We start from the raw sequence: 11,854 nt of genomic DNA on the forward strand, positions 1-11,854 counted from the left end.
CAGGGGAGATGTTCCAGGCAGATGCCTGCATCCTCTTCTGGCACTCAAAAAGGGCTGGCCCAGTCAAGGGTCTCTCAGCACCTCCAAGTGCGGGAGAGGGGGCTTTGGGGATCAACCCTGCTGCCTGTGCACCTCCTGCAAGGACCATCCCCAAACTAGCATCTCACCCAGTGCCACCCACCTTTCCTCTGGCCCAACAACATCTATAAGGCTTTCTTGCCTGTGCAGTGCCAATGCTATCCCCTTTATTGACATCATTGCCACATCCAGCCACAGCATGGGAGAGAGGGGCAGAGGGACGGGATGGGGGTCCCATCTGCCTGCTGGTGGCTGGTGGGGCGTGACGGGCAGGGCTCAGCACCCCCCTGCTCACCCCTGGGAGCCTGCACCCATGGTCCCCCTCAACACTAGGCAGTGAAGTGGGGCTGGCTCATCATCTTATCCCCATATGTTCAGCAGCGCCCGGCGGTGGGGCTGGCCTCTCGCCCCAAGTCTGAGGTGCCTCCAGCCGGCTCTTGGCAAGCACAGGCAGCCCAAAGCTCCTGGGAGCAGAGCCTCTCTCCTTAGTGTCCATCCTGCACCCCCAAGATGCTGAGGGCTCCAGCAATGTCCACAGCTGTGGGGTGACCCGGGAGGTGTGGGGTCCTTGGGGGCCAGCAGTGGCATCATGTCCCACGCGTGGGCAAGCGGGTGCAGGGAGCAGGGATCAGCCGGGGCTCACTACAGGATCTGGGCCTCTGCCAAGAGAGAGGGCAGGGGGTCAGGGGGGCGCACCGGCCTCCCCCCCAGCCCTGCACTCCCTCCCCCACATACCCCCATTAACCCCTGCACCCTGACTCACTTGGCAGTGCCTTCAAGTGGGTGGCAGCAATCAAGAAGTTGTGGGGTTTTGTCTTGTCCTTGCCGTGTTTCCTCACCCGGAGCCTGGGGACAGAGCAGCAGTGGATGAGGACCCTTGAGCAGCCCCCCTGGACACCAGGACTGCCTGCATCCCTGGTGATCCCTCCCGGTATCCCTATCCAGCTGTGCCCAGCTATGCCAGACACTCCAGTGGGTCAGCTCCAGGGCTATAGCAGGAGCTGGTCATGAGATAGAGCAGGGCTGGGATGGGGACAGGGACTGACAGCAGAGCCACAGCATAGCAGGGAGACCCCAGCCGTGGCAAGATGAGAGGGGACCTGGGGACAGGACTAGTGGGCAGTGTGTGGGGGCAGGACTCCTAGTGGGCAAAGGCATATGGAGGGCTCTCTGCGCTGACTCTGCAGCATGAGAGTCCCCAGCAAGACAAGAGTCTTTGGGGGGATGTTAGCAGCAGCATGTTTGGGGGATATAGAGAAAGGTTCCATGATGGTGGGCTCACCAAAAAGATCCCAAAAAGGCTGGGCAGTACCACAGCCAGCAGCGTGAGCTGGGAAGAGGCACTGGTATGGCAAAGGGGCAAGGGGAGCATAAACCACCTCATGAGGCTTGCAGCAAGTGTATCTGGGCAGGGACCAGAGAGCAGGGCTGGGGGGACATGGGGCACTCTGTGCTGAGGATTCAGGGGTCAGAGTGGGATAACGACAGCAATCAGCCAGACCTCTCCCCCTCAAAACCAACCTACCAGATGAGGATGGTGATGACAAGAACAGCAGCCAGGATGAAGAAGGCGAAGATCCCGAGGGACACCAGAACAGCCATCTTCTCCAGGGGGTCGCTGTGGTCTGGGACAGAGAGACTGTCACAGCTGAGGGATGCCACAGCCCCCGGCACCTGGGGGACCCCTCCTGGACACCCCAGCACTCGAAACACACATGGGCATGAAGCAAGAGACCCTTCCCATTGCTCTCAGACACGGGTGTGCCCGGGCAGGCAGCTGCCTGAGGCCAGTCCCCACTCCTGCTGCCATCCCCAGCTTTACTCACTGATGGGCTCAGGGTTGGGAGCCTGGGAAGGCTCCTCGGCCAGGCTCTCCAGGCTGGCGTCTGTAGTGGTTTCTTTACTCGCTGCAGTGGCCAGGTCTGGAAGTCAGAGGGGGTGGGAAACACTCAGCCAAAAGCATGGGCAGCACCCTGGGAACCCACAGAGAGGAACAAAGAAGTGTGGCCTTGTGACCAAGGGATCCCACAAGCCCAAGGGTGCCCCTGGTCCTAGTGGTGCTCTGGGAGACTGACTATGCCCCGAGGCTGGGGGGGGCATCCCCAATTGGCAGCAGCAGCCTGCTGTGGGGCTGGGAGATGTTTTGCCCCCTTGCAGCTCTGCCTCTCACCACGGGACCAGCTTGTGAGTGGTGCAGGGGACCAGCTTTTTCAGTTAACTTTAAGTGACCCTAAAAGATGGGACTGGCTCTGGGTGATATCTGGGGGAATATGTGCCATGGTGAAGGGGGTTGGAGAGGGGCAGCCAAGGGTGCTGGATGTGGTCTGGGGAGGGATGGCACAACCTAGTAGGGCTGCAGCCTATCCCTCTCGCACCTCTGACCGGTGTTGCCCGGGCCTCAGCACTCCACTCGCTCCAGTTCCCCGCATCCAGGAAATCCTTGGCGCTGACTTGTACCACATGCTCCAGCCCGGCGAAGGCATCTGTGATCACCTCAGACAGGTTCACGGTTTCCACCTGCACCGGGCAGAGGGGAGCTGTGGGGCAGGCAAGAGCAATCCTTGCTGCCCTCCCTGTCCTCATGCCCACCCTACTCCCATGAGAGCTTTGCCTTTCCTCACCACCACATACCACAGACCAGGAGCGGTGGATGATGGGCCGGTACTGGAGTCGAAATCTGAGCTGGAAGTGAGGTTCCTTGGGCCAGGAGGAGGGGTACTTCCAGCTCACATGGAGTCGCCGTGGGGCCAGGGGTATGGGCTCCACCACCAAGCCCTCTGGAGGGTCTGGCTTAACTGTGCAGGAGAGGAGAGGGAGCCCTTGTCACACTGGACTGCCATGCAGAGGGGTGTTGGGCTCCCTGCTCCTGCCTAAGGCTGGATGCCAAGGGCATGGACAGACTCCGGGATAGAGAGGTGGATGGATGGAGACTCACTGATGGCCTGCATGGTGACATCGAGGAGGCGGAAGCTGGAGCCCAGGGGGTTAACCTCGGTGATGTTCAGGCGGTAGGAGCTCCAGAACTCTGACCCATGGACCGTGCAGGTACCGGGGCGGGATGGATCCTGCAGGCACGGCCCCATGTGCCCGTTCTTGTTCCTGCAGATGGGGAGGCAGGGTGGTGACATGTGCCCCCCTGCCTGCCCTGCATAGCTTCCTGGTGCTGCCAAAGAGGTGACATGTGGGGAGACCTCCATACCAAGAGTTTGGTGGAGGAGGCAGCCCCTGTTACAGTTTAGCTGCCCCCACCCCTCCAGAGCCTGGCACGTCCCTCTCAGCATGCTCAAAAGGACCCCCTGTGAGAGAGGACTTGTAACTCCCCAAAAACTGGGGTCGGAGAGGAACAGGCCTGCGAGAAAAACAGCCTGAGAGAGATACGGGATGGGGGGGGAGTGGAGGCTCTCTGAGCTGAGGAATGTCTCAAACACTCGCAGGTCATGAAACTACAGTCACAAGGTGGATCGTGTGGAGTTTGGGGCTGATAAGGCTGCCTGGATAGCACAGGCTGGGCTGGAGGAGGGAGCCCTGGGGAGACAGGAGGGCTCTGCTCTGGTGCATCTGGTCAAGGTTCAGGGGTTGTCTGTCCAGTGAATGACCATTGCTTCATTATCCATGAAATGAATATTAAAGTTGACACCCTGAATATGCTAATAAAGATTATCAAGATCATGGTAATGACATCATCCCACGAAGCACCTTACCCCTCCCCATACATGGGATATGTTGGTATGTGGGTTGACCTGGGGGATGGACCTAAGGAAAACTTGTATAAATTGAGGGGGGGTGAGAAGTCAGAGGAGAAAAGAGAAAAGACATGAAGTAGAGAAGACAGATACATCCTTGATGAACTTGGACAGGATCAAAGCAGAAACACAGACCAGTGATCTCTATTTCTCTATTCTCTCCCTTCTTTCCTTTTTTCCCTTCTCGCTCACTACCATTAAGTAACACAGGACATACTGTATTGCTTGCCATAACTCGTTACATACTTAGCCAATTATTGTGCATCCAGTTAGTACATTGTGGGAAGTTAATAAATGTCTGGACTTTGAGACGTTGTCCGCTCTGTTGGGGATTCACGCATCTAAATCACTTGTCTCCCTCATCTGAGTGGGGTGTGACACACCCATCCCACCCCCACAGTTCCTCATGGGAAGGTCCCTCTCTGGGGCAAACCCTTCTCCTGGGCCCCCAGGCTTAGTTAACTGGCTCCCCAATGGGGAACCCCAGCTCTTGCTTTATGGACCCCACTGAGGGCAGTAGCAGAACCTCTGGGACAGGACCAATCCCCAGGGAGTGGGACTGGGCTAGGAGTCAGTCCTACCTCCTCTTCTCTTCACCCGTCAGCGACTTCTTCCTGCCATGGAGACAGTTGGAAAAGCAGATAGTGAGGATGAGGGGACAGCATGAAGCCAACCCCACCATGACCCAGAGGAGGAACAGAGGTCTCTGCACCACAGAGCAACCCCCACTCCCACACTGACGCACACAGGTGACACGCCACGGGGGATGGAGCTAAAACCATGCCCCGTCCCGCTGGCAAGCAGCCTGGCAGAAGTTGGGCGTCCCAGGGAAATGAGACAGTGGGGGTGCCCAGGAGGGTCTTCCCCAGAGGACGCCCCCTCCCTTGACCAGGGTTTCATCATGCAGAAGCAGCAAAGATTTGGGGACACCAAAAAAAGCAGATCCTTGGTAGCTCGCTTCATCTTCCCACTATGGCCCTCAAATCCCTGCTTCCCATCACCTCCTCCCTGCCAAGCCCCTGGTGCTTCACACAGCTCCTTCCCCACCAAGCCCCCAGTCCACAGCTCCTTCAACTTTCAGCAGCTTTATGACCTCCGTCTGACTTCAAAGCAGCCTGGTAATTTGGCCTGCTGGGATAATTAGAAGCAGCAATGTTGTCGGGGCTCCTTTCATCCTGAAGCATGCCAAAGTGCTCAGTGGCTTGAAGACGACCTGCTTCCTTTTTATAGCCCCTCTGGTGCTGGCAGAGCCATTAGCAGGGAGGAAGCCTGCCTGTGCTGGCCCCCCAGTACTGATGTTGGGCCCCTCCTGGAGCAAGCAAATCCTCGGTGCTCTGCTCACCCCAATACATGACCTGCTCCAGGATGCAGCATGGTCCTTGGGGCAGGAGATGAACCTAGGGTGTGGGTTGGATGGCCAGGAAGATTTGATATTTATCCTTGGGGCTGGGACCCAGGGCTCATCCCATAAACCCCCCAGCCTGTGCCCTGTAGGGATGGATACATCACCTGTAGGTGGTGATGTATCTGGTAGGGAGGAAGGTCTCCACGCTTGAGGTCCAGGAACAGGAGAAATTCTCATAGTCAGATGCTCTGCACGACACAAAGGGGACTCCTGGCAGGTCTGGGGTCCAGAGGGGAGAGACAATCAGTGAGGGGTTCCCCATCCTGCAGCCCAGCTGGCATGCAGGGCCCCCTGTGTCACTGTAAAGCCCCCTCTTGCCAAGCTCCTGCCAAAGATGCAGGCACCACTGGCCCATCCCACTGGGGCCACGCATCCCCCATACCCCAGCCTGCAGACATGCTACTCACACCCCAGCCGCAGGGACACAGCATGCAGGAGGTCACCATCCTCGCCGTGGCAGCTGTAGGTTCCTGCAGTGGCCAGGCTGGCACACGGCAGCACCAGGGCTCCTTGCCGGATGGCTGAGCCCTCTGGAAGTGCCACGGCACCCGCCCGTCTCCATTGCACCGGCAAGCTGGGGAGGAGAGACCAGTCAGACAGTGTTAGAGGACAGGGACGGGGTCACCTGTCCAGCCTGTAAACCATCCCATCAGATAAATCCCTCGGCATGCACAGAAAAGACCTACCTGGCGTGGGTATTGGTGCACGACAGGGTCACATCTGTCCCCACCTGTCCATATTGCACACCTGGAGGGACACACACATCCCCAGATGGCTGTTAGCACCCCATGCCACCTCATGTCAGGGCTGTGGGGCAAGGTGGGCAGCCTGGGGCTGTAGCCCCCTGGGGAGCTGGGCACTGGCTGTGGGGTGTTGCTTCATGCAGCTACCATGACAGGGGACTGGGAAGAACTGGTCCCAGTTGGGGCTGGGCAATGGGCAGCTGCAGGCAGTCACTGGTCAGAGGACACCCATCGCTGTGGGGCTGTGTTCCGTGGACACCCTGACTCTGGTAGGTCCATGCCTGCCTGGGAGAAATGGGGGGTCCCCAGGGTCTCCATGTCTGGGATGGGGGGGCTGGGCAGGGGGCTTGGTGGGGGCTCACCTTCCTCTCCCCAGCCCTCGGGGACAGCGAGGGAGGCTGATGCCAGGGCTGCTGCGAGGAACACCATCACCCTGCCCAGGCCTGGGATGGGACTGCGCATCTGTAGGAGGCAGAGTGGGGAGGGAGAGGGAGTTATCCCCTGCAGTGGGGCAGCCAGCAGGCTCCACAGTCGAGAGCACCCCTGCAGGACCATGGACCCTGCATCTCCCTCTCGTCTCTGGGCCACTGTCACAGCTGTTCCCTGGCTGCCAAGTCCCCATGCCTGGAGGGGGAACACAAAGGGCAAACACTGACCAGGAGCTCAGGGCTGCATGGGTTGGCGGGATTAAGGGCTCTTTGCCATTGCAGTCCTGTGCCGGGAGCCTTGGCTGGCTCCCAGCCCTGGGGTGGTCCAAAGACTTGTGCCAGTGCAGCTGGAGCAGGAAGGCACCAAGGAGAAATTCTGGCCTGTATTTATGCAGCAGGAGACAGCATTTAGATCTGAACAGGCTCACACAGCCAGGGAGAGCAGGTCTGTAGGGTACACTGTACCAAGAGAGGAGCTGGCTGGGGGTTCCATGTTACTGCCATCCCTGCACCAGCAGCAGTGCTGGTCTGTGCCCTCCCAGGCCATTTGGGGTCTCTGGACCCAGGGACAGGGTCTTCCTCCCACTCAGAGATCACCGGTGGGTCTGGAGTGAGAAGCACAGGGGATGCTGAGTCAGGGATGTGCACTCAACTGGGGTTTCCCCATCATAGCACAGCCAGCATGAACCTGTGGTGTCCATCCCAGCCTACATTGTTCTGCACATATCAGTCAGCATCACCCTGTCCATCCCAGTCAGCATCCCCCTGTCTGTGCCAGCCAGCATCACCTTAGGGCATTCATCCTGGCGAGCATCATGCCATCCATATCAGCAGCATCACACTGCCCCTGTCAGCCAGCCCTGCCTGCCCCCAGCAGGTGCAGACAGCTGAATCATTTCTTCCTGGAAGACGCTCCTGCCCATCTCTCACGAATGGGCAGGCCTGTTTATTTATGCCCATACTGTTGGGCAGGGGCTGAGGGCAGTGAGCTCTCTGCCAGTCCCAAGTGCAGGCTGCAGCTTGTGCAGTAAACCCATGTCCCCCTGAGTCACCTGGTTGAAGAGCTGGGGGGCTCCAGGGAGGGATGCTCCAGCCCTGTAAAGGCATCCTAGAGCAGTTGCTGGTTCCTCTCCTGCGGGCAGGTGCCCATGGCCACAGACTAAACTGCGTGGCAAAGGAAACATGAACTACAAAGTGATATGCTTCAACCCAGCAAGTGCAGGGGGGGAGGCGTGCAGCACTGCGCAACCACCCTGTCCTGAAAACACCAGGCAGCCTCAAATGCAAGCCCCAAACATAAATAATTTCATGTAACTGTCATAAGCTTTTACCACCTGTAGAAAAGAAGCATCAGTTAAAAGGTCTCTGACAAAACTATGTTGGTAACTAACTGGGAACATTTGGCCTGAAAGTAAAATATTTTGGTGATGGAAAAAAAAAAAAAAGCCCAAACCTAAAATACACTTAAAAGCAACAACCAAAAATAACTCCAAACACCACGTGGGTCAGAGTTAAGGGGATGGTGCGGGGGGGAGCGGGTGAGGTAGAAGGGAGAGTGTGTTAGTGTGGAGAGAGAGAAATAGTTTTAAAATAAAATCGTTTCTTCCCCCGACTGCCCTGAGGTTTTGTGCAAACTCCGCAGAGGGTGAAGGCAGTGCTGCTGCACCCATTGCCCACCATGCTGCTCTGTGGCAGTGGATATGCTCTGGGTGCTGGCTCACTGCTGACATGAGTTTGCTACATCTCAGAGCCACTGATTTGTTCAAGGCTAGTCTGGAAAAATGACCCAGCGGCTGCAATACTGAAAGCCATCCTTCCCTGCATGGACGAAGAAAGAACTCGGGGCATGGCACTATCTGCAGCCAGCTGCTGCTAAATTCTCTGGGGAACCCTGCCCAGCCAGCCTGGCTGTGGGTGGTATTGCCAACACACACAGAGGCACCCCAGACCCCTATGTGGTGGTAGAGGGCACCTCTGCAGACTGTCTCCAGTGTAATCCTAACCCCTGATCTCCACAGCGATTCTCCAGTGGTCCCCAACTACTCACCCTGAGGGCCGCCCAGTAGCTTCTCACCCTTCAGCACCCTCTGTGCCAGGGCCCCCCCAGTGCTCCCCATCCTCACCCCACCATCCCATGAGCTCCCCTGCCTTGGACGGGTTCTTCTGGCCAGCCAGCACCCCTGCCAGCACATCATGGGGGAAGACAGCACTAAGCCCTCCCTTCAAACACACACACACACTGGTTTAGTAAGTGACCGGCCTGAGCACTGCCAAAACCTAGCCATGACCGAGCATCCTCACCACAGAGAGAAGAAACAGGGCAAGCCCTTCCTCGTCTGTCCGAAGGCCACAAACAAAAGGGGAAGGAGCCGCAGAGCGGGGGAAGACCTGGAGCCCTCGCCTGTCCCGGGTGCGGTGGCGTGGCATGGGGCCAGGCGCTCTGGGCCAGGCACTGCTGCAAAACAGCCTGCCCAGAAACAGCCTGCCCCTTACTTTCTGCAACCAAACTCCCTTGCCAAGGGGAAAAACGGGCGTGAAAATGAACGCACACACATGTGTTGTCAGGCCACCTTCCTCAGCGGCTCTGCAGCCCCACAGATGGGCACACAGGCGGAGAAAGCATCTCTCTATGCTTGCACCGGCAATGACACATCCCAGGGACAGGGAGCCCCGGCACAGTGGTCCTGGAGCTGAGCCGGGACAGAGGGAACAATTGGAGCTTTTCTTCCTCCCCACAAGCTAATCTCGGCTCAAGAGGCGTCTGCTGCCTGCCGGGGGCCGGGTGACCTCCCACAGCCATGGCTGGGGCAGAGGGACCCAACACAACCCAGGGCTGTGGCTTGGAGGGCAGAACTGCTGGACTCTGATCCTTCAGCACGGGATGCTCTCATCACCAGTACGGCCCGGGAGACCAGGCTCTGCATGGCACCCATGGATGTGAGCCAGAAATGCAAGGTGCCACTCTCTCTCCATCCTGCACTGACCCTGCTATCCTGCTGGGCAGTATTTGAGCTCATCCAAAAGTTTTCTGAGAGCTGCGGGGAGAAATCCTGCAAACCAAAATGCTGCTGTCATGTCCCACTGAGAGCCAAAACATCCCCCAAAATCACAGCCATGTGCACTGGCACTGATGCCCACGTGGGGTGTGGCAATCCCCCCAGCCGTGGCCTGGCAAAGGCCGTCGCAGATTCCTGGGGGAGGCCAACTTTCCATTGCGTTCGGCGCTTTGAAAGAGAGTGGGGTTTGGGTTGTTTTTTATTTTTTTGCTTTGCTTCATTTGAAGTTGCTCTTCAAAGCAAATTTAAGCTGCATGCAGATCTGGGGGTGGGGGGACACAAGCAGATGATACCATGCCACAGGGCTGAAGATGGCAGCAGGGAGACACATGATGCTCCCCACTGAGCACAGAAAGCTGGGGTGCCTCCTAACCTCTCCCCAGGGTGATCTGGGGCAGCATCGCTACAATAGAGACGTGGCAAATAAAACAACCCAAGAGCACTCAGCAGCTCTGCCCTGCCAGAGTCACCCACCTGCAAAAATCTGCTCTGCAGTGGGCAATGACTGATGCCAGCTGTCTCCAACACCTTTGAGATGGCATCACACTCTATTCCTGCCCCTGAACTTGGGGAGCATCACTGGCCCTGCACCTCACCCCCTTCTGTCTGCCAGTGCCTGCTCTGGAAAACACATCCCATAGCCTGAGTCCATTCCTCTGGCCACTGATCTGCCCTGAAACCAGGCAGCATTGGTGACCTCCACCGCCACTGTTGGGGGGGGGGGGGGGGAGCACTGACCCCACTGCCCAGACAGTCCCCTGAAATGAGCCACCCATCACCTAAATGCTGTTGGCACCCTCCCAGCCACCAGGTGTCCTGTGAAAGCCCAGCAATGTGTGCTGTCTGGGAGAGAAGCATGTCCTCTACCACCTCTAGGGCCATGGGGGCCACACACAGTCCCCAGGACCACCGGCAGTGCCCCAGGGCAACTCCTCGCCCACCTTGGGCACTGTCAGGGTGATGCTCCCCCAGGCCAAGGGGAGAGCCCTGCTCACTGTCCCCAGTCCCTTGGGGACCTCAAAAAGGGCTGCTTACCTCTGCACCCCTTCGGTGGGGTGCTGAGCACCCATGGACCCCCATGCCTGCTGGGGGGGGAACCATGCCAGGCTGAGCTAAGCCAGCAACACACACATGCACAGTTGCAGTCGGGTCAACCACAGCCAGTTTAACCCCAGTTAAACCAGTTTCAGTTTTTTTTCCTGTAAGCCTAGTGCAGTCCAATAAACCCCTCACCCAGCCTGAATGTGGGGCTAAACCCAGTACAGTCCCAGTGTCAGGTTTAACTCAGGGCAGCCCAAACATGGGGTTATACCCCATGCAGCTCAGGAGTAGGATTAAATCCCACTCAACCCAGGAATGTCCAGTGCAGTCCAAATTTGGGGTTAAATCTAGTGCAGTCCAAATGCATGGTTAAATCCAGCTCAGACCAGGAGTGGGATTAAACCCACTTTAGACAAAATGTGGGGTTAGACTCAGTCAAACATGTAGCACAGTCCAAACATGGGTTTGTGCAGCCCAAATGTGGGGTTAAACCCAGCACAGGTCAGGAGTGGGATTAACCCCAGTTTAGTACAAACATGGGTTTAAACTCCAGCTCATCCCAAACACAGGGTTAACCCCAGCTCAGCCCAAATGTAGGGTTAAACCCAGTACAGCCCAATCATGAGGTTACACAGTCCAAATGTGGGGCTAAACCCAATGCAACCCAGGAGTGGGGCTCATCCCAGCTCAACCCAAACACAGGGTTAACCCCAGTACCACCCAGGGAACCAGTCCACCTCCACAGCCAGGTACAATGCAAATCTTCATCCAACCCAGAGCAACCTTGCCATGATATCCCCTAGTGATGCCCAGCTGAGCAGAGTCCCACTGGGTGTCCAAAGCCAAGCCTAACCCTCCCCTCCCCTCCCCACCTCATATCCCAAGGGGTCACTTCTCTCCTCCGTGGGGCTGGCAACTGCTAGTGGCGCTGGGGGGTCAGAGGAACATCACACACCTCGGCATGCTGGTGGCTTCGTAGAGGTCAGGCTCTGCTCTTACCCTGGCCGGGAAACTCCCACCCCAACGCCCCGATTTCCGCCCTCCCCTGCTCCATTCCACGGGAAGAAGTCTCTGGCTCCCGGTTGTAACCGGAGGCACTGGCAAGGGCCAAAACAGCGAGGGCTCTGTTAGCAGCCAGCAGCCCCGACACCATGCCAGCTGGCAGCGCTGCATTCAGAGGGGGGAGAGAAGGGCCTCCCCGCTCTGTCCCCAACCCCACACTCCCCCACCAAAGCCACGCGCCAGAGAAATTCCTAAAAATAATCTCCCGGCTGTAAAGAAACCCACCAGCACTGTAGCTACAGCGCTGGTGGGTTTCTTTACTGCCGTGAGATTATTTTTAGGATGGAGGGATGGAGCT

The 11,854-nt window shown here is 57.7% G+C and overlaps 1 protein-coding gene across 1 annotated transcript in view; it reads right to left on the reverse strand.

The window, feature by feature from the left end:
- Nucleotides 1-216: 216 nt before the first annotated feature.
- The window catches only part of IL11RA (interleukin 11 receptor subunit alpha), a 24,279-nt gene continuing 12,641 nt past the window's right edge, over nt 217-11,854 (reverse strand). The window contains exons 2-13 of the mRNA XM_026865886.1: nt 6,332-6,431; nt 5,913-5,973; nt 5,634-5,800; nt 5,331-5,445; nt 4,403-4,435; nt 3,014-3,177; nt 2,710-2,873; nt 2,454-2,595; nt 1,905-2,000; nt 1,604-1,703; nt 842-924; nt 217-737 (exon numbers count right to left, since the gene is read on the reverse strand). Of these exons, the coding sequence (XP_026721687.1) occupies nt 721-737; nt 842-924; nt 1,604-1,703; nt 1,905-2,000; nt 2,454-2,595; nt 2,710-2,873; nt 3,014-3,177; nt 4,403-4,435; nt 5,331-5,445; nt 5,634-5,800; nt 5,913-5,973; nt 6,332-6,431 (1,242 nt within the window). The 3' untranslated portion in view covers nt 217-720. The remainder of the gene's footprint in view (nt 738-841; nt 925-1,603; nt 1,704-1,904; nt 2,001-2,453; nt 2,596-2,709; nt 2,874-3,013; nt 3,178-4,402; nt 4,436-5,330; nt 5,446-5,633; nt 5,801-5,912; nt 5,974-6,331; nt 6,432-11,854) is intronic.

This window comes from Athene cunicularia (genome assembly GCF_003259725.1).
Source record: "Athene cunicularia isolate RWA chromosome Z unlocalized genomic scaffold, athCun1 chrZ_part1, whole genome shotgun sequence".
Taxonomy (NCBI): domain Eukaryota; kingdom Metazoa; phylum Chordata; class Aves; order Strigiformes; family Strigidae; genus Athene; species Athene cunicularia.